General features: G+C 36.0%; 1 protein-coding gene across 1 annotated transcript; it reads right to left on the minus strand.

Annotated features, from left to right (window-relative positions):
- Positions 1 to 10,749: 10,749 nt before the first annotated feature.
- On the minus strand, positions 10,750 to 18,904 carry LOC134546303 (serine protease inhibitor I/II-like). Its single transcript, XM_063389025.1, has 3 exons — positions 18,567 to 18,904; positions 12,519 to 12,635; positions 10,750 to 10,999 (listed from the first exon to the last, which is right to left on the minus strand). The coding sequence occupies exons 1-3, from the start codon at positions 18,622 to 18,624 to the stop codon at positions 10,884 to 10,886; spliced, it is 291 nt and encodes a 96-aa protein (XP_063245095.1). The 5' UTR covers positions 18,625 to 18,904; the 3' UTR covers positions 10,750 to 10,883.
- Positions 18,905 to 22,769: the final 3,865 nt, after the last annotated feature.

Consider the following 22,769-nt stretch of genomic DNA (forward strand, 5'->3'; position numbering starts at 1 on the left):
AGTTTTTTCAGTGCTGTATTTACACGTTTTGTTGAGATACCTAATGTTTTGCAAAACATTTCTCTGCACACTCTTTGACCATCCAAGTTATATATTCTAGAAAACTGTACTTTTTCTGTATCTCCTCTGTAGTGTCTCTTTTTTGGTGCTTCTGAGACAAGAGATGTTATGAAAGTCGTTTGATTGTTGTATGACCCCAATCTATAAAATTCATTAAACAAATGTTTTCTTTTTGTTACAGCAACTATTGACGCACATTTGTTTGTGCATTGACAGTCATAATCTTCAAATACACGTGGTGCTACTTCTGTTCCTTTACTATTTATGTAGGTTTCATTACTGTCCCGCTTTTTCTTACAATCACTTCTGTTCTGCTGAGCATGTTTCCGTTTTCTTCCCTTTTTGTTTCTTCCTTTTCCTTTCTCGACACCATCATTTTCCTCTTCAAGGCCAACACGTTCATCAACATCTTCATCCTGGGGTGTATCACACTCTATACTCTGTTGTAATGCAGGCTTTTCATTTCCTGACTCGTGGAATAAAGAAACATCAAACTCATGAAGTGGCTGCAGAGTATTTACATGTTGTTCTAAATCCACCTCCAACAAAATTTCGTGTTGAATGTCACTATTTCTTTCTGTCTCTTGGTCAGCTATTTTCTTCTCATGACTAGTGTTTGTAGATCCTTGAAGAAGTGGATCATCATCAGGAAGTTTAAATATATACAATGGTTGCTGTGCAGCTGAGCATTGTTCTACTTCTAACTCCATGACAAGTTCCAATAGTTGTTGTTGGTCCTGAGTATTATTTGCGCCACATGGAAGGTCACTTCCTGTAGGTATGCTGGCAGTCTATACATAAAAGGAACAATAGATTGATTAATTATGTTCAGCAGAACAAAATAAAATAAATAAATAACTTAAGTGATACTATTAGGCATACCTGAATTCCACTGGATTTGGAGCCATCAGTCGAATTGAGTACCTCCTCAGAACTGTTGTACACAATATTTTCTACACAATCGGCTTTTTCTTCACGACTTTATGACAAATCTGAAGACGATGGCGATGTATTTGCTTCTAGGTTGATACTCCCTCCTTGCTCACCTAAACATTTTTTCACATTTCTTTTCACAATATTACTACACAAGTAACATGTTTTCCTTATTAAAACTCCACCAATTAAGTTAATAGAATTAAAATAGCTACATTTAATACATCAATAATCAAATTAAATATATAATTTTATAAGAAATTTTATTCTATGTATATTATATTCTATATATTTGCTACTAAATTACCTTGTAATGATTGTGCCAAATGAAGTATTTTCAAAGTACGGTGACGAGACATCAAAAACTAACTCACGCAAGACCAAACGCAAGACTGGTGCAGGCGTGCGAAAAGCCAAGCAAAAATTACAGACTCTCGACAAGAAGATTATAGGAGGATTTCTTCCTTTGCTTTTGCCTGCATTGGGTGCTCTCGGCGGCCTCATCGGTGCAACGAGTGGTATAGTGCGGGCAGTCAACACTTCGAAGAATGAGCGCAAGCAGTTAAAAGAAGCGCAGGACACAATGCCAGCATGGAAGCCATTGCCATCGGTAAAAAAAAAAAGGCGCAGGACTCTACTTGCAACCTCACAAATCAGGTCGAGGCATGAAAAAGAAACGAGTAAAGAGAAAATCCTAAGTTCCCTACCGAAACGACCGCTCACCAACGTAGATTTAATAAAGTACGCACGCAAACTTAAAATAACAAATTTCCGCGGCGTGTTTATGAGAGACACTTTGCCCAGCAAGCGAAAAACGCACGAACGTGTCATCATTAATTTAGAACACGTCGGCGGGTCGAGGAACGCACTGGGTGGCTTATGTAAAGTCTGGGAAAATGGCCGAGCACTACGATAGTTTCGGTAATTTGAGACCTCCACCTGAACTGCGACAGTACCTGGGCCGGACCACTACGTTGTTTTACAATTACGAAACGGAACAGAGGCCTAATAAAACAAACTGTGGACACTTGTGTCTTCGCTTTTTAACAAACAAAAATTAGCTGACAAATAAAAATTGCTACTTAAAGGTTGTGCAGTGATGATAATTTATAAGTCATGTCGATAACAATTACATTGACAGGTCACGCATCTGAGCTGCGGGCGGTTCATTTCCCGCCTCTGGATTTAGACGGAGAATGGTGTATCGGAATCGTATATTTTCAAACGTATAATGCCATACCTAATATCGACGAGGAAAACTGCAAGATCTGCTTCCTGAAAAGCGATGGGACCGCTCATGAAATACAGTTACCTGTTGACTCTTACGAAATTGACGACATTGCAAAGTACATCAGGGATATGTTACCACAGGATGTAGACTTTCAACTGCGTGGAAATACAAACACTCAAAAAAGCATTCTAACACGCAGTGAAAATGTCGATTTTACAAAACCTGGGACCATAGGTTCGATGTTAGGATTCGAATCAAAGGTGTATGATACAGGAAGAACGTACGAATCTACGTGCGCAGTAAACATTTTGCCTGTGAATGTCATAAGAATAAACTGTAATTTGGCAAGTGGAACGTATCTCAACGGAAGACTAAGCAACATGCTGCACGAGTTTTCGCCGATGGTCCCGCCAGGATATAAACTGTTATAAGTACCGCAAAGTATCATTTACGTTCCAGTCGTCGTGAAGTGCGCACACGAAGTCGTCGTCAGAATCGTTGACCAGCGAGAACGATTGGTGAATTTTCAAGACGAAGAAATTACATTACGTCTGCACTTGAAGCGATGGGCATAAAGTTCGTAACACCGAACAGTTATAAATAAATCGTATTGGCGTTAATAAGAACAGTTCTCTACCAGACATCGGTGCATTAACACCTGACAGCATAAAGTATCTTCTCAGTATTGGACAAGTGCCGAATAAATATGGAAGACGAAATCCTCAACGTGGAAGATCCAGTCATTTTTGAAGACAGCATTACGAAAATGGAATTGCACGAGTAGCAGCCTTTCCTGCTCGGACCGTACGCACTACCATTGGAGGTACGCATTGCAGTTCAGCACCAAGATATTTGTACTTTACCTTCGCAGTCATTTCTACGTATAAGAGGAACGCTGACAAAAGCGGATGGTACGTACCCGACAACGACGTCAATATTCTGCAATGGTATTCTTCACCTAATCGAGCGCATTACATATGTACTCAATGGTGTCGAGGTAGACCAGACGAGAGATGTAGGCATAACATCTGCTATGAAAAATCACCTTTCGCTCACGCCAAATGAACTGTCTGCTGCAAAGATGGTCGGTTGGGCTCTCGAGGATGAATATAAGCTTCCGGTTTATGCCGAAGGGAAGTTCGAAGTTTGTGTTCCTCTGTCCATGCTTCTTGGATTCGCTGAGGACTACAAGCATATAATCATTAATTCGAAACAAGAGCTCGTACTGCTTCTAGCCAACACGCACATTAATGCAATTGTCGCCGCTGCAGAAAACCCTCAAGATGTCTCGCTAACACTACAGTCTATCGAGTGGATGCTGCCCCACATCCAAGTGAGCACCGTTGAACGAGTCAGGATGTTGAAGAACATAGAAAATGGCAAGAACTTCGATGTGCCATTCCGATCCTGGAGCCTGGAAAATTATCCTGGCTTGCCTCATAGTCAGCGTATTAATTGGATAGTAAAGTCCAGCATCGCTACGGAAAAACCAAGATACATGATCATCGGGCTTCAGACCGGAAGACAGCTCAATGCAGGAGTGAGTCACTCCGTATTTGATAACTGTCAAATACGTAATGTAAAAATATTTTTAAACAGCGAAAGTTATCCGTACGTAGACATGAACATGGACTTTGAAAGTGGAAGATTTATTTTCGAATATCAAATGTATGCCAAGTTTCAGCAAGCTTACTATGGGCGGAGGCAGTCACCGATACTGAGTCCCGACAGTTTTAAGAACAAGGCTCCGTTAATGGTGTTTGACGTTTCCAAACAGGATGATCGAATAAATTCAAACATCATCGACTGTAGGATCGAGATAACGACTAGCGGAAATATTCCGCCAAACACCTTTGATTTTTGTCTGATACTTCACGATCGGCTTGCATCGTACAATTGTCGAGACAAACTTGTGAAAATTCTGACATAAATACTGTTTAGTTTTCGATAATAATTTAGTTACGACCGAGCATTGCTAGCGACAAGATGTACTGCAACCTGCAAGGTTTCCAGAGTCAAAATGGATTCGTGCTCAAGGAAATTAGCGTCACCTCCGGAGACAAGACTCGAACTCGCACGTTCCGACCTCCGTATTCTTGGAAACTACTAGACCAAAAAAGTTAACATATGAATGAATGGTTATGTAAATATTATCACGGACTAGAGTGGGACGAAGGTAAAATTCCCTACCACCAAGTGAAAAACACACTGAAAGATTTACTAGTTCAAAACGAAATAATCTACGTTGCCGGACCTGAACAGAAGAATTGGCTGAGCAAGTTGTGTGATGCGTCAGTTGTAATTGTAGACTTACAGACCGACTACGGCTGTCCTTCCCTGCGCAAGCTTAGTCCAATATACGACGTGAAGCCACGTGACAAGTTTGAACGTGTCTGTGCCTGTACAAACTCGCAGTTAATGCAGAAATGGCACACACAGTGTTAGTAGGAGCCTGCATATATAAATGACGTACATACGTACGTGCCTTCAGTTGTCGTTCGACCTGCAAGAAGATGTTTACGTTTCATCCTGCTAACGTGTACGTGAGCGCAAGACCTAGCTTCAGCAGTATCGAGTACAGCTACTGGGATTCCGGGTATCTACGTACATATACCTACAGAAACCTGTGATGGAGGCGCTCAACATTGGCGGTTTGCGCACTTTCCTGTGTCCTACGAACCGACTCAGCAGCTGGTAGATTGTTGCGAACCTGGAAACAGTGCCGTCTATCACATGAGACCACACACAATCCTTCATGCTAGCATCGCTGAGGTAGTCGCCTCGTCTGCATGTGCAACACCAAACATGGACGTGTTGCAACCTGTTGCGACCTGTGATGCTTCTACGCAGACGTCCAAACGGTGTGCGTCTCGTCGTCGCAGTTCAGGCAGTGAATCTGTCCCAACTAGCACTGAGCCAAAGCCCAGGCGTAGACGTGGTCACAGACGTAATCGACCATGTCTTGTCGGAGTTGTCGACGTCGCAGAAGATGACCAGCTGGAAACTTGTGTTCCTGATCCCGTGGCCTGCGAACCAGTTGGAACCGGAGTCGATGTTACAGTGTGTGCGGCATTAAAGACTTTGCTTGGGAAAATGCTTGATTCCTTAACCTAATGTGTATTTGTGTATATTTTATAAATAAATGTGTAAAACTTGAACTCGTGTGTTTTTTATTTCTACAATTTTTAGGTACCTAATAAAAAAAATAATTTTAAATACAGACAATATTTTGACTCATGTAGTATACCAGTAGACCGCGTGTATATAAGCGAGGTTCAGACGACTGGACCCGCAGTTAACCTCTGGCCGCGGTGCAGTACGGACGTGCTCTCTCCAGTAAGTTTCGTGAGATTTAGTTATGTCGACCGGAATAGACTGTTTACCGTCAGCAGCGGGGACCTCGATGGATGCAACGATGATGGAGTCGGAGATCCCGATACCGACTGCAGAGGAGACCGCAACAGCGGTGGAGATCCCGATACCGACTGGAGAGAAGACAACGATACGTGCTGTTCCATCATCAGCTGAAGTTTCACCATCTGCATTCCAGACTTCAATTAATGAAGAGCGTACAGCGCATCAATGCAAATATTGTGACGCATCTTTAACAAAACCTACAAATGCGCGCAGACATGAAAGAAGCAGTTGTCCAAATAATTTACTGAAACGAATACAATTTTAGTGCAATAAGTGCGGTAAACTAATTTCATGTCTCGACAGCTTACATCGACATTATAAAAATTGCTCCGAGAAAGCTAAGTGCGAGTATAATGAACATGGTTATTGTTTTGACTCATGTGTTGAACAAGCTAATGAGAATATATAAGTGAGACCCTGGTGATATGAACTTCAGTCCGTCTCTGGCTGCGGTGATCAACGGATCGGATAGTTAGACTTGAATAATAGACCAGTATCTAGCTATTCTTGAGAACTCGATGGCATCATTACCACTATCTACACCAACCTGGATCGAACGTCTACCATCATCAGTGCAGAGCACGATGACAACGATGTCTACAGCTACACCTGCTCTCTCAGCACAGCAGGAGATTTCAACGCGTGCAACATCTTCTGCAGAGCAGACCTCAACGGCTTCAGAGGTTAACATGTCAGCAGTGTTACAATGGTTGTCAACAGTTCCAGTGACATTGATGAAGGAAGGAGCATCCAGCGGTGTTCCATCACCCAACTGCACGTACTGTGAGAAGATCAAAAACTTGAAATTACGGGATTATGTAATACACAATTGTAGTAATAACTCTGAACGCATTAAATATCAGTGCAACAGGTGTTTAATCAAGTTTGTACAATATGGAAGATTAAAACGGCACGTCAGGAATTGTGATAGACTGGCTGTACATTCATCGGAATCAAGCTGTATATTTTGTAACAAAACATTGACAAATATTCAAAGTGCACAACGACACGAAATATATCACTGTCCTTTTAATGAAATCGATAATTCGTCTTTGTGTGAAAATTATGGTGTACAATATGTCGACCAGATAAACTGAATAGACATTTACGAACATGTAAAAAACTTACTTCGTCCATTAAGAAGACTGTTTGAATCGTGAAATCCACACAACTTTAGTAATTTGACTGTGTATTATTTTGTACTTGTAGTAGTGTAGTATGTATATAATAAAGGTTTTTTTTTTTTAACAGAACTTGCGGTGTTTTTATTTTCTCAAACCTAACTTTTTTTAAATATTAAAGTTGTTTTGTATTGGTCAGGGATCGAACCAAGGACCTTAGTCGATCTAATCAATCAGTACATAGATTACAAATTTATTTAATGAATTTTGAACTTTTTCCCGCATCACTAGCATTAAAATTATGAATTTCCAATATGGTGGTCTTGGTGTCTGATAGGATGATGGTAGTAGAGGATTTAAAGTCTCCTTAAGAATGTTGAACATGATTTATTGAAATTATAATTTTTTTACATAAAATTAAACATTATTGTATCGATCGGGTATCGAACCGAGGACAGGAATCCATTGAATCAATATGTAAATTAACGAGTGATTTATTTAATGAATTTTGGAACCTTTCCCGAATTTCTAGCTAAATAATTACGGATTTTCAAGATGGCATCCAAATTTAAAGATGGTGGGGTGTCACAGTAATAAATGATTAGTGCACTCTAGCGGGTAAGAATCAAACTAACATGGCGTCAGCGCACTCTAGTCGACGATACAATGATGATGGCTTCCAGCAACGAAGACAAGATGGCGGACATGACGTCATACTAGGTGACGATATATATATATATATGCATTGAAAAAAATTGGTGGTAGTCAGTCTGCCTGCAGCCACCATTGGGGAAGGATCGGTCGCCATTTTTATTTTTTTTTGCACTCGTCGGGTTCGAACCGAGGACTCTGAACTCCGTGTCGTAAAAGTACATTTTTTTATAAATAATTTATTAAAATTTATTAAGTGTATTTTTTTATAAATTTTAAATATTTTTTTCATTGAAATCGGATAATAAATAAAGATTTTAAAGATGGCGACCGTAACAAAAATTGCAACGGTGACGTCATCGTCCAATCTGGCGGAAAACACAATGCCAGAATGTTCGAGAAAAAAATGACGTCATCCAAAATGGCGGATCCAAAATGGCGGATCCAAAATGGCCTCCGGGGTCAAGGTCAAGGTCAAAGTTCAAGGTCCTACTTGTCCCGTTACGATGTGTCCCGTTACACTCATCCAAGATGGCCGCCGTGACGTCACAATCCAATATGGCTGACTAGCACCAAGCACCACACCCAGAACCCAGTGCCAGGAGCCCCATTTACATACATACTGCTGTGTAACTAAATATTTTTATGAACGCACGAGCGTGTAAATATATTAAGTCCAACTAGGAATAAGCTAGTCAAAAAAAGAGTTTAAACAAATTCCGTGTGTGGGATAATAATTGTTTTTATTTTCATTTTGTGGCAATATGGTAATAATGTAAAGAATTACTGTGAGGAAGGTCCGTGCCGTTTAGTTTTCGTGTCGCGGAGCAGCGGATATGTTACTTATTGTTCAATCTTTCGACGGCAGAACATTATCAATGCTTATGAATACACCGCAGTATGTCTATGTAGCCTGATGGTTAATTCTGTTGCAATGTAACTCAATGATAAAGTTATGTTTGCAGAATTACAAAATTAGTATAGACGAATGCTTGATAATATCTTACCTATACCTACCTAATATAAAATAATATTAAATATTTATTTAATACAATTAACTCTATCTTTGATATTTACTAAAAAAAATTCGTTATTGTTGGAGTTTTTTTATTCTTGGTTAATATTTATTGTTAATATTTATTGTTAATTAATCAATACTGAATGATAAATAATTATTAATATTATTACTTCTTATTTCGAAGTGCGTAATAATATTTTTATTCCAGTTTATTAATTTATTGAAGTGAAAATTTGGGCGCGATGAGATTACAATTTCAATTCAAATCTCTAAGTCGAATTTTAATGCAACGTGTTTGTGAAAAATTGTTTTGAAACGTTTCTGACGCCAAAGAGAGCACTTACAAGTCGAGGTTTGAGTTGCCAAAGAAGTATCACTTCTATCAAGTGTTCTGAGTTACATCGCTCTTTTTTTTTAAATATTGGCAAGAAATTTGTGTAATATTTCGTGGTAATAATTTATCCCCATGTATCTACAATCCTAAAATTTCTGGAATTCCTGCAGTAATAAGTGTGTGTTTGCAATTTTTTATACTTAAATGATTTAATCACATATTATTGAACACAAGTTTTGTGACAGACGATAAGTTTCTTTTTACTTTTGGTGACAGTAAGATGAATGCTATTTTATTATAGGAATAGCTCTTATTTGTAATTTTAGACTTTTTTTAACTCCCACTGCATTAAATCACAAATGTCAATGTTGTACACCATTACGATGTGGAAGTGAACATAGTTAACAGTTTTCAAAGTCTCTAAGTTGAATTTTATTACAATTGCCTTAGTACATTAAAAGAAACACTAAGCTAACTCGCGTTATATTTTATATGGCAAAAGAGTATTTCAGTTGTTAATCTGAGTTCACACACAGAAACATTACCTTTGAGACCGTATACTTTACACATTGTTAATACATAATCCAGCTATTTCATGTACTGCAAATGACTTACTTCTTAAATGATTACTTCTTATTTAAATATAAACTTTTTCGTATAATAAATACTAAGAGTCTATGTTTTACATTCAGTGTTGTGTTATTGCGTTATTATGCCATTATTATTTATGTAGGACCTTGGTTCTAGTAGGTATTATAAGCATAGCATTTTTTAATTTGTAGTTATATTTACATACATGCTACGTGTGATCTTTAATCGGTAAAAAAACAAGTAAATATTCTTAACAAACGTTTAGCTCATCTATTGTGCCGTAGTCACTCATTAAAAATTAATATTCTAAGTTTTTACATCTGAGCAAAACATACAAAATTTCTTCTATCATTTAATTTTTGAAAAATTCTGTCACAATAATCTAAAATAAAATAAATACATAATTATATGTTTGAGCCAACACTTATATTTCATTTGTGCTCTACTATTGTTGTGAACAAACGTTATTTCAGGTTACTTAAAAGACCTTAAACGTTTCTGATTAACAACTGTTTAAGAAGATGCGGTTAGCATACTAAATTAACATAGATTTATATACTACCACAGCTAACAATTCCATTTATTCCCTAGGGCTTGAACTATTTACTTCGTGGTCTGATAATTAGGACTTTTAAAACTCGACCACACACTTTTTTGGGGTTTAAGAATTGGAAATAAATTTCTGTGGGTAAGTATGCCCGTGAATGTATGTATAGGTGTTAATGTGTATGTAGCTCTATTAATTTTGCTTTCACTAAGTTTGCTTTGTGCCCTTTTGTAAAGAAATCTGCCAAAATTGCACTATTACTTTTTATCATAAAAGATTTGATGGAATATACGTATAGATTACACACGTAAATTAGAATACACAGTAAATTACTTACTTAAATTAGAAAATTCTTACCAAACTGTAATATTTTTTATAATTTTATTTTTCTGGTTGTATGATATATAAATTTGTTCATTTTTTCTAATGATAACTGATTTTATTTCCTTTGTGTAAACAAGTAGTAATATACCTTCATAGATGTTGCAATGTCATTTAGTTACAAGATAGAATGAATTTCAATACCGCATTTGAAAGCTAAAGTAAGGCTTAGCGAGAGACTCTTTAAAATTCTTAGACTTCACATACAAGAAGTCGTAAAGTTTATTAATAATTCCATAAAATCTCCAAACATATATAACTAGCCAAGATTGACGAACATATGTATGTATTTACATTGTCATCCGAAATTTAAATTCGGGAATGCGATTTCCGAGGAATTGCCATTATTTGATTAGAACAAAATCGTGTAGCTACAGTAATAAACAGTATTTATAATGTAATCAATATTTAAATAAAATTTCTTAGTGTTCTCAGTTGGTGTTATTATCTTAATGAATCAAAAACTTAGTTTGAGAAGCAGGTTTATTTATGACAGCTTATTGTTTTTTTTACATGATGACAGACATGAGTTGACCTGAAAAGTGCGCTAGTGGACAAAGAGACAAATCTTGCAAGAGCCAGTGGGCGGTGCTGGCCGCTCACTGGTTGTTGCAGTCCATCTTGGTGCACGCGGCTTTGCCCTCGTTGGTGCAGAAGCAATCGTTGCAGTCCCGCTTGAAGTTGGACCCCGGCACGCACTCCTGGGCGCCGGTGTCTGTAACATGGGAGCACGAGTTCAATAGACTGTAAGCATGGCGCATATTCACGACTTGTAATCTTGAAGGTGCGGAACTGTGTAGCGTTGAGCCTCGTGAACGTCGACGTCGAGTTCATAACAGTGTGATATGATCATAACAGTCTGATGAGGTCATAACAGTATGATAGGGTTTCAACAGAAGGATAGGGTCATGGCACAAATATGAGGTCCAAAACAGATGGATGAGGTCATAACAGACTGATTAAGTTACAACAGAAGGATGAATTTATAACAGAAGGAAGAGGTCATAATAGAAGGAAGAGGTTATGACAAAGGGAAGGGGTGATAACATAAGGAAGATATCATGACAAAGGAAAGGGTTGATAACATAAAGAAGAGGTCATAACTGAAGAATGAGATCATAACACAAGTTTAAGGGGTTGGACAATGATTGAAGAAATGAATTCCAGATAATCCACCATATCATATTTCCCGACTTGTGGGAAACTATTTTCAACCACGCCAGAAAACAACCCCGCATCGCTTTGGAGAGAAGCGTCCAGACCAATAAGTTGACCAACACCCTCCCCATAATGTGTTTTACAAAATTTGACATTAAGTTTTATATTTTTCTTAAAAACATTTTTGTTATACGATACGAATCCACGCCCATGCCTTACCTGAACTCCAACCCACATCCCTTCGCACTGAAAGCTGATGTGCATCAAACTGAGCTACGGAGTTCGTCTACCCAAGGCCATTCAGGACCCTGGTGAAGGATGTGTGATTTAAATATGTTTTACTAAAAAAATACATATTTGGTTATTATGTAAATTATTTGATCACGGACTATAATTCAAAATTTTTATAAATATGTTTTAATTTTGTTTTATTTCCAATTATTTAAATTAATTTTTTAGGTCCACTAAATTATTTTACTAAGCAAACGGAATCCGGTAAATAATTACAAATGGTGTGGATAAGCCTTAGTGTCGCTTGCTGGAGTCGATAATTTGCAGGATTAACGAAATTGAGGAATGGCTACTTTGTTTTGACTCCAACGACTGCGCAAGCCTGCCTCGAGACCCAGATCCAGTTGACCGCTCCGTGTAATTTTATTGTAAATGGAACAGAAATATCATTCTAAATGACTGATATTTGTAAATTTGTTCATTTTAAGAAAACAATTGTATCGCTCCACAAAATATTGGTCGCAGTAATGCTGGGCTAGGATTCTTGCCTGGGCATTTATGCTTCGTGTGTTCCCAGTACCACCAATAGTTAAAGTTATATGTAAATCATTCCCTGAAATGCTTTCCAGTATCAACTGCCCACATTAATAAACATAATAGAACAAAATAAAGTCCAATAATTGAATTTTCGATTAGGTTTTCCATGGTTGAAATTAATTATGCTTTAAAGAAACATCAATTAACTTTTAAAAGTATGTGCTAATCACTATTATCTCGACAAACGTATTACATGCACGCAATGAATAACCGCAGCCATGTGTTGCACAAACACAAACACCTATCACCTCTGACATTCCTGGGCGGCGGACACGACTTCTTCGTGCAGGCCAGCACCCCGTTGCTCGTGCACGAGCACGTGTTGCAGCCGCGCTTCACCGACGTGCCCGGCTCGCACGCCTCGCCTGCGCACAGCAGACGCACACCGTAGACACACACACTGCATATACATAACACTGAGTTATTCATCTTCATGCTTTCTTTAAAACTGTAATGGTCCTAAAAAAGAAAGCACACAGCGGCATCTCTAAATGGCACAAGATAAAGTATATCGTTTTATTTTATCTTACTGATGTGTAAACATCTTAGCTCTTGGTTTATGACATTTGGTAGTAGAATTTTCGTGAATGGGACGGAAGTTGCATGGGAAAAAAATGTGTAACCACGGTACTGCTATCTGTGGCGTGGCGGATGGTTCATTTCAAAGATCAGAGAGACAAAGGGAAACGTTATAGTATTAATTATTTAATGAATTTTAACAGGGTGGGAAGTATTTTCATACAATTTCTAGTAGACAATCAGGTCCAAAACCGAAGTTTAGTATTTTTTTAAAGTCTTTTTCGCTTTTATCGGAGTAGTTTCATTAGAAATGTAGTTTAACATTTCGCTCTACAAATTGAATTATTATATAGTTGAAGTAGCTTCTCCGGCAGAGAATTATAGTGCCGAGTGCAGAAACGTGTGATTCGCTTCAAGCAATGTAGATGAGAACACAATATTTATATATTTATCACACTCGGCATTTAATAAATTATACCTTAATTTTCGAGTCCGAGTTTCGAATTATAAGTTTATTTGCAATATGAGAACACATGTATTTGCTCGTTGCAGAGGTTCTTTTTTTTACACATCACTAGCGAATACTGAAAGACTAGCTCATATTTATTTTTAAATTGGACACCATCATGGTAAAACATTTTTACACAAATATTTATTTTCTTTCGTGGATCCCACACAGAGTTGAATCCTACTAGATGTAAAACACACATACATAGGCCTACATACATAAACACACAATAAACATCACACATGATTTACTATTTACATGAATTAAACTTTACACAGTTCTCTACCTTCTAAAAATAAAATACATAGGTTTAAAGTTTATTCTACCACAGGATAAGAAAATCAATGTAATAGGTTTGGCACAGAAAAAATTTCGGCCCATGGGTGCGCGGTTTTTCTATCTTAGGGCATTCGTAATTTGTATTCTGTTTCTGTGAGCACAAGGACTTGTGAATCGTATGTTTACTCAGCGTGTTTACCATTGTATATATTAATAATATCAATGTATAATTCTTGCTGGGATGTAAAGATACTGAAAACGGGAAAAAATCTATTCTACATTCTTACTAATATTAATATAATCCGAGGTGCATAATTTTAGTGCACATTTTAAAAAGTCCTTAATTGCTAATTTCTGTCCCGCTGAATTTTCACACAAGTTTATAACCAGAAATTAACGTTCAATAGAGTGTTCGTAACAGTGCCAACTTAAGAATTAAGGTTTTGGTTGTTTTGGTTAGGGCCTTTAACCTTGTCACATACTTGATCACTTTAGTGCCTAAACTCGCGATTACAGGAAATATATTTAGATCGTCAGGGTTATAATACCCAAAAATCGTTAATTTTTTAATTTTTTAAATCCTAAAGTGCATAAAAAGAAATGCTCATAGAACGCTTAGAATGCATTAAAGTAAGTAAACATTTTCCCTTCAGCGGTAATTCATAATCATGTATTATTCTTTTTTTGCATACAGTAAACATGTCATACTGACAGAACAGAAACTCACATAGCATAATCCCTGTGTCAAACTCGCCCATTATAAAACCATTTTAGTCCAAAACATGTAGCAGAATAAACATTAATGGGGTCAAAATTCGCTTACTATCTGCCGACATAACTGACGACGCAATGTGTATTTATTTTTAAAATGCGACTCCACGAAACGCACACTTCTGATAAATGATTGACACTTGTTTTCGTTTAATGTTGGTGCTGCAAACTACGTACGCCAATTGCGTATAATCAAAATTGTATTCCATGACTTCAATGTTATCAACCCTCTGAATATTCAATAAACCACTACAATTATACTTCTGGTTCTATTTTTATGGGGTTTCTCCTTTTATTATACGTAAAGCCTATTTAATAAAAAAAATTAAAAATATTAAAAGGTTACATTTATATTTGAAGTTTTTACAAAAAAAATCTAATTTTGGTTTCTCTTTACTTTTTTTTTCAAGACACCAGTAATGTTGAGCATGTAATTGTTTTAAATTTAAATTTGTATAGTAGAAAGTTTTTGTACAGTTAATCCTGTATTCTTATTTGTACAGTTGATGTTTAGTTCTCTAAATAAGTACCTACTAACAGCCTATTGTCTCGCATATATTAGTTTCACAGAACAATTACATTTTTTTTTCTTGGAAAAATTAGAGCAGTGTTTTAATGGTATATCTTGTTCAATCAAATATAATTTCGTATTCTTTATTTTTTCGGACTTCTAACACAAAATCTTCCATTTATATTTGAACTTAATATTTTTGGCTCAACAACGTATCTATTGAAAATGATTAAGTTATGCTAACTAATTTTCATATATATTTTTATATATATGTATATATTCCCATAATATAATTGGGTTTGTTCATGGTGGGGAATAATTTCACATAGACATGTGGCTGTAGTAAATTTTATTTGCTCATAGAAAATAATATTTCCTTACGAATTGTGCTTTGCAATATAAAACGTACAATCCCTGAGCTGAACTATTATTTCTGGAGCTATACGGCTTAGTTTATGTTTTACTTTTTGGTTGTTTCAAATGAATATGTTTTTAGCTTCACAACCAAGCAAAAGTGAGATTTCAAAATTAAGCAAATATTTATTTAATATTAAATGTTATATTTTAATGACTGTACTATGTTGAATCATGTAATACGTACCAAAAATTGTTTTTAATTCGAATTAACAATTAATGTTAATGTTTTCGGACCATTTATACGGTAAATGTCAAAATATAAAATATTGCATAAAATTAATTGTAAAATACAATCTGACTTGTCGTCAGAACATTTTCCTTAGTGAGCTTAAGACAAATTATTTTGTTAAGAACGTTTCAGTAAGCTACGAACCTTCATAGGAAGTAGACGTGTTTGTGACGGACGCAATCCTTGTACTGGCAATCTGAATCGTCTCTGAACTGACGTTTATGGCTGAATATCAATGAAGATATAATTGAGTAGTTATTTTAAGCCCAAATAATTATATTTGTGAAATTAAATGAAGAATCTGAAAGTGACGATCAGCGGAATTTGTCAAAATATTATTTGTACTTAATTTCGACGTTCAAACATTCATTATGAAACTGAAAATATTACGACTACAACAGATCGAGGGAGCGAAATCAAAGTATCAATTACCTGGAAGACTATATGAAAATTAGTGTATTATGAGAGAATAGCTGGCCGATTCGCTGGTGAACTTCGTGGATGATAGTCTCGCCACTCTTCGTTGAATCAACATGTTATGCGACGACTAGTTTGACGCTGTGCCGAGTACTATTAGATACGTCCCAGAGTTCAAGTTTCATGCTGACGAGCTGCTGAGAACTTCAAAGACAGCCAGAACTCCTACAGTTGCCAGTCAACTGCTTCGGCAGAATCCTCGTCGACCAATTCGAGGAGTACTATTGGATAGAGTAGGACTACTACAGGTGTAACTATTGTTTTCGATTCATGCTAATATCGTGTTATGTTTATGGAATAGTGAAAGTGTAAAATTGGTTTGTGTCCCCGTTTAGCGTCCAGTTTTGAGTGTATCCCAGCTTAAATATTTATATTTGATATAGATTTAACTCACTTCATTCAACATCATTTTGCAAATGTTTTCAATATTAATTTCATGATGACTATCAGTTATATATCAGCCCAGAGGATAACTGAATTCGAATAAAAAATCTCATAATTGTTGTACCTAACGGCAGCCCTTAAAATTTTGCTATCGTGACCCAACTTTATTTTATGAACGTAGAATTCTCTTGTAATTGTAAATACTTATGTTTTAGAGAGATAAATTTTATTGATAATGGTCACTATTTAAACTGGATACTAATATCGTCCGTGTTTAAGAATACATTTTTCAAGAAACTATTTAAATTACCAACACATAGATTGCAACGCATCGGATATCACTATTGTTTGTTACAGACATGTTCAGTTTCACCTAAAGTTGCGCATGTGTTGAGTCGCTAAAAGTAAAATAAAAAATTATATTCATCTTTGTAAGTATAATTTTAATACTGATTTCTTTATATCTTAAACATTACAATTTCATTTATTACAACAGAATATTTATCTATTGGCACCCAGCATTAGCATAACATACATATTCTACTAGTTTTGTTTATGACAGATTGGAATAAACCATAGAATAAATTTATGAAGCCTGTTTAACCAAGTACCGAAGTTTTGAGTCAATTATAGGAAGTCTTAAAACCAACTTAAGACTGGTCACACTTATATTTGACTTTCACAACGTGGGCCATTGTTCTTCTACAAATTTCGGCACCACAACGCAGGCCTAAATTCTTATAGATTTGGTGCTCATACGTGGCGCAAATTTCGCTTATAATGGGAGCATTTGAATATTTATTAATTATTTATTTGTACAGTTGGGATTTTTCGTGTATAATCTTGGACATTCAGAAAATAGTGTTAAACTTGTGTAGCCATAATCATCTTTAATTTTAATTAAAACTTAGTTAATTTGAATTTAATAATTTTAAATTATGGGATTCATTTCTCACTCACGTTGCTGTTACTCTCAATAGATGTGAGATAATACCTCACACCCCTTCTAAGCATTATATATTTTTATATTTGTTTTACTGATCACTGTGAACTGGGTTAATTTTTTACTTACATTGTTATCACAAAGGTTGCTTTAAATAAACTAATTATGGCCATGTTTGCTTAATGTTGACCGTAAAACTGAAATTAATTAGACGTCAGGAGAAATGGCGATAATCGGTTGCCATTATCAAACATTTTGCTTCAATTTTTAATGAGACCTTGCGATTATATTAAAGTATACATATTGATTTATATACCAAATTCATTATTTATATGAACACAAATTCGACATTATGAAATCCATGCTCTTGTCAAATCATGTTTACACTTTACTGGAAGATAAAATATCAAACTATTCGGTTTAGTTATTGAAATAAGTCAAATGGATTTTAAATTAATTGTCTTCTGAACAATCAACACTAAGATTTAATCTTAGTATTACACTTAAACAGTTCATATTCACGCTTTTCTACAAGGAAAATTTAACTACACTGTAAGCTTCAGCAAATTTCAACGTTTAACATTTGCTCACTTGCTTTCATTGTCAGAAGACCTACATGCATTTAATTCTGTTACGTCTGCGCTTATAATGGTAATGTAATTTTTACCAGAAAGTCTATTTTAATGTAAAATGAATGAAAATCTTAACGTTAAAGAGAATGACTTTAATAATGGTTATGCGGGTTAAAACAATAACATCGTGGTTTTTTGGTGTAATTGAATTGCTCGTAGCTGTATTTCTGCAATATTTATGTCTAATGTTGTCCAGATTTTTCTACAATTTATAAGCTGAGCTATCGATCCAAATACTTGGCATGACAAGGCATTAATCATAATTCCCAAGTTTTTTTACTTTGCTACAATTTGAATTTTTTTAGGTAGGTAACTGCTACCCTGATGATGGTGACTGTAAGGTTGAACGAAACGTTGGTGAAATCATCACCTTCAACGTGGAAGCAAACAGGAAGCCAAGCAACTACTAACATGATGGAGTAAGCGCCGGACTGAAATTACTCTTTATTATTTCACGCAGGGGGCAACATTTGTCGTGATGACCAACAACGTCTACGATTTTTGACTTCAACAGATGCTCAAAGTCTGGGTATTGTGCCATGAACTGTGAAACAGAATCTGCACTTCAAGCTGTGGTTATATGAAAAGCATCATCCAAGATGGTGACATGAGTCGCCTTCACTCACCGTTCGCTGTGGCCAGGACAGCCACGAGGCAGAGCAAGAGTACCAGAGCTGCCTTCATGGTGGTCGATGGCGGCTGGGCTGTTAGTGATGGCGTAGGTTTCGCCGCCACGGAGTATATAGCGGAGTTAGGCCGCGCCTAAAAAAAAAGTGACGAGCGAAAAAACAAATGACGACGTACACATACATCAACTGTCGGGAGCCCCGGCGCAAGGTCGCCGGTCAACTCTCTCCGTCTCTCTTTTTTCCTGCGAAGCGCAAATGAACCCCGAGGTTGAGTGACGTCTCTTCAGGAGGCGATTATTGGCGGCGACTGAAAGCCCGCGCCTCCGAGTGTTTGTTCGTCCTGGTTTTCCCCTCCGCGGGAACTCGCTGTTTGCTGTCTCCTTCCCCGGCGACACCTCGTGCGCCGTAGCCTTTTCTCGGTGCTTCTCGCGGGCGCACGTCAGATGCCACCCGCTTCTGGGAAGGCGGGTCTTTTCCCCACTTGATACTGTCAGCAGGCAATAGACAGAAAGTCATTTAAACAAAATTTCGAAAAAAGACTTTCGGTGTAATGCCTTACGGTTTAGTTCCTATCGGTCTAATGCCTATTCGGTCTACCGCTTTTCAGTCTTGCCTTTCGGTTCTAATGCCTGGACTGTCTAGTGTCTTTCCGTCTTGTGCCTTTCGGTATAATGTCTGTTCCGTCTTGTGCCTTTCGGTTTGTGCCTTTCGGCCTAGTGCCTTTTGGTCTAATGCCTGTTCGGTCTAGTGCCGTTCAGTCTCTGCGTTTATGCTAAATTACTTTCGATCTAGTGATGTTTGGCCTACTACTGCGTCCCTCTCAAAACAAATTCGCTCAGATGCTAAGCGCGTGGATGGGGGTGGGGGTAAGGTTTTATTTCAAGGGCTACTCAAACTAAAATTCTCCACGTATATATTATATTTATAAATTGTTTCCTCTTAACTTTCGATTCCAAGACACCAATAGTGTTAAACATTTTTTTTAATTTAATTTTTTGAAGTAGAAATGTTGTGTATGATTAATTCTGTATTCGTATTAGTACAGTTGACTTTTAGTTCTATAAATACATACCATCTGTCTATAGTCACACATTTCTTGTTCCAAAAAGAAAATACTTCTTGATTTTGCTGGGAAAAATTAAAGCAGTATTTTGAAGCTCGGTTCGTCTTTTTTAATCAACTAATATTTAGTATTATTATTTTTTTCAGACATTTAAAACACAATATTTTAATAATAATTGAACTTAAAGATTATCATTCGTTATATGCAGTTATTATTGATCCAAAATAACTAAATAATTGAGTAACATATTGTAAAATCATTGTATCCACGTATTTTCACTCGACAACGTAATTGCGCGTAAACACTTCATTAAAATGTGCGAAGGACCGAGGGAGATGTTGCAACGGTATAACGATGGACTCTCATACTCCAAGACCCCGAGTTTCTATACTGACTTGGGTTTTTCATGGTTTTCGGAAATCACCGCAATCACCCCAGGAATATGCTGAGATGGTTCCATACTACAGACCAGTGACAGCCAACTGGCGGCTTGTGTCATCGTTGCGCAAGGCTTGTCTAAACCATCTTCCTACAAAGAATTATCATCCTGTATACTTTCTGTCGTGTTAGCGTCTTTTTGTCAGCTGACAGTATTTAGAAGCCAGAGAATTCCGACAGATATAGTAAAAATATTATTTTTATTAGTGTAATTGACTTATCTCTTGTTCAAATATAATTATTTTATATTTATTGTTTTTTTTTGTAAATACAATTTTATAGACTTATTTTTCGTTAGTTATAACATGCCACACTTTACTTTTTTAGTCACTGCACAGAATTATAAGACAAAAAAAAATGTAAAATTTTAGTGTTAACTAAAACGTGAATGGTCCGCAGATTAGTTTCAAAAATGATATCTGGCCCTCAGAAAGAGTATATTTGTCCATCACTGCTATAAGCCATGAACAATTACTACCATAGTTTTCCTGATACGTATACACTGTTAATTTTTTTTTAATGGAACAGACAATTTTGTAAAAATACAGATATTTGTAAATACGTACATTTACATGAAAGCAATTGTATCGCTACAAACTAATGTTCGCAGTGATACTGGGTTCGGATTGTTACCCGGGAATTTACGCTTTGTGTTATTACATTACCTTCATCATTTAGAGTTATTTGTTAATTATTCCCTGAATGGATTTCCAGTATTAACGGTGCAAATTAATAAGCATAATAAAATAAAATAAAGTCCAAGTATTCAATATTCGACTTTCTTGTCGATGGTTTAAAAAAAATAATGCTTGAATGAAACATCAATTAAAATATAAAATCATACTCTAACTTTCGTAAGAAATACTCAGTATTATTTCAAAAAAACGTATATCACATATGCAAAAATAACTATAGCAATTTGTTGTACAAAATTGAAAAATCTTGCTTGCAGTATTACAAACTATTGATTGGCAAATGGTTTCTAAAGGAATCTTTTGTAAAAGTAGACAATTTTTTTTTCTGTGCAGTTTACCATTTACTCTATCTCGCGAAGATAACAATTTAGCTGTCCTCGTCAAACGTGTGCGTCTTATAACGACAGTGCGCTAATCGATTGTGTTTTAGTCTACGTGCAAACTATGCACGAGGTTGGTCAAAGTTAAACAACGTAGCGCTCACATTCATGCCTTTGATTATGTTATAAAATTCGCGCTTTTGTAAAAAAGGCTGAGCTAATGTATTATCTCAGCCCAAGATGGTTGGTGTAAACAAAATGGCGGACAAAAACAAGAGAGTGATCGATGGAAAGATGGACAGAATCAATGTGGCATTTGAAAATAATATGGCCGACAGAAACAAGATGGCGGGCAGAAATACATTAGTGTATGGGTTCAAGATTGCATAGGTCGCAGTCAAGTCTAAAAGTAACTGTTACCAGTAAATTTCAAAGTCAAACAAATTCGCCCGCTCCTCAGACTACTTAAATTACCTGGGACCAGAATAACTAACCATGGATCTGTATTCAAATGGTTCAAAACATTCCGCACAGTGACAGCGGTTCAAAACAAATTAATTTCTTATTGATAAAAAACAGCATAGCCTTATTAAGCCTTACGTATTTTTTTAATTTTATCAACACACTAATTGGTCGTATGTGCTAAATAAAGTTTCTTCTAACACAGCGACTAGATAATACAACATAAGATTGTGCTGCTGTTATTTACAGCAAACTTAGTTACTAGTTATCATGAAATATTTTTTAATTACATTGTCAGAAAAGAACCACTCTCAGTACAGAAGCAGACATTGTAGCCATCTATCCATGCCATATTGTGTGTACACTCCATGGTATTAGCAATACAAACGCATTCATTACAAAGCCATGTATGCATGCATTACATTTTAAAAAATCCCTTTTGTCACAGCCTTCAGGCGTAGGTATATTTCGAAGTACATATTTCTTCTGGAGATGATTTGGGAACTTCTATAAACTCTTAGAACATTTTAAGAAATTAATGTACATAACATCCTATATATTCGCCAATATTTAAACACGAACACACGGCAAAATAACAAAAATGGCGCCGCTCGAATGGTTCCACAGGTCTTGTATTGCAAAATTAAAAAATTCGATATCTCCTAAAGTATTTGGAATTTCTTATCTCCGCCGCTTTTAATGAAAAGAGGAAGTTGAAGAGCATATGATAAAATATTTTGAATGTTTTTATTTTAATGCATTCAGCATCGAATGTTTTAACGAATTTCATATTATGCCAACTAAGTTAGCTATGCAATTATTTTTGATATTCAAAATCTATTTTTCATGCCTTGCATTAATACATTGTCGTTTAAATTCTTTGACAAAGTTTTTTTTTTTGGTGACATTAAAATGGTTACTAATAAATTCCATAGAATTTTATACTAAAAAAGTTTTTATTTAATTTAAAAACTTTTTTTACTTTAATAGTTCATTTCATCAAAACTGGTTTCAGCCTAAGATTTAAGGTAAAGTTTAGCGGTTTAACAATAAATTATAATGAATTCGATAGTATGTGAATTAAAAAAAGTAATGACATTTTGTCTTTCTACCCTTGTTAATTCTACCCCTTGCAGTAATGGTATGCATCAAAAAATTGTTTCGGCCAGACGTTTTAGTTAAAAGTTATAAATATTTACAAACCAATTGAAAGGATTTGATA

This window comes from Bacillus rossius, chromosome 1, assembly GCF_032445375.1.
Source record: "Bacillus rossius redtenbacheri isolate Brsri chromosome 1, Brsri_v3, whole genome shotgun sequence".
Classification (NCBI taxonomy): Eukaryota; Metazoa; Arthropoda; class Insecta; order Phasmatodea; family Bacillidae; genus Bacillus; species Bacillus rossius.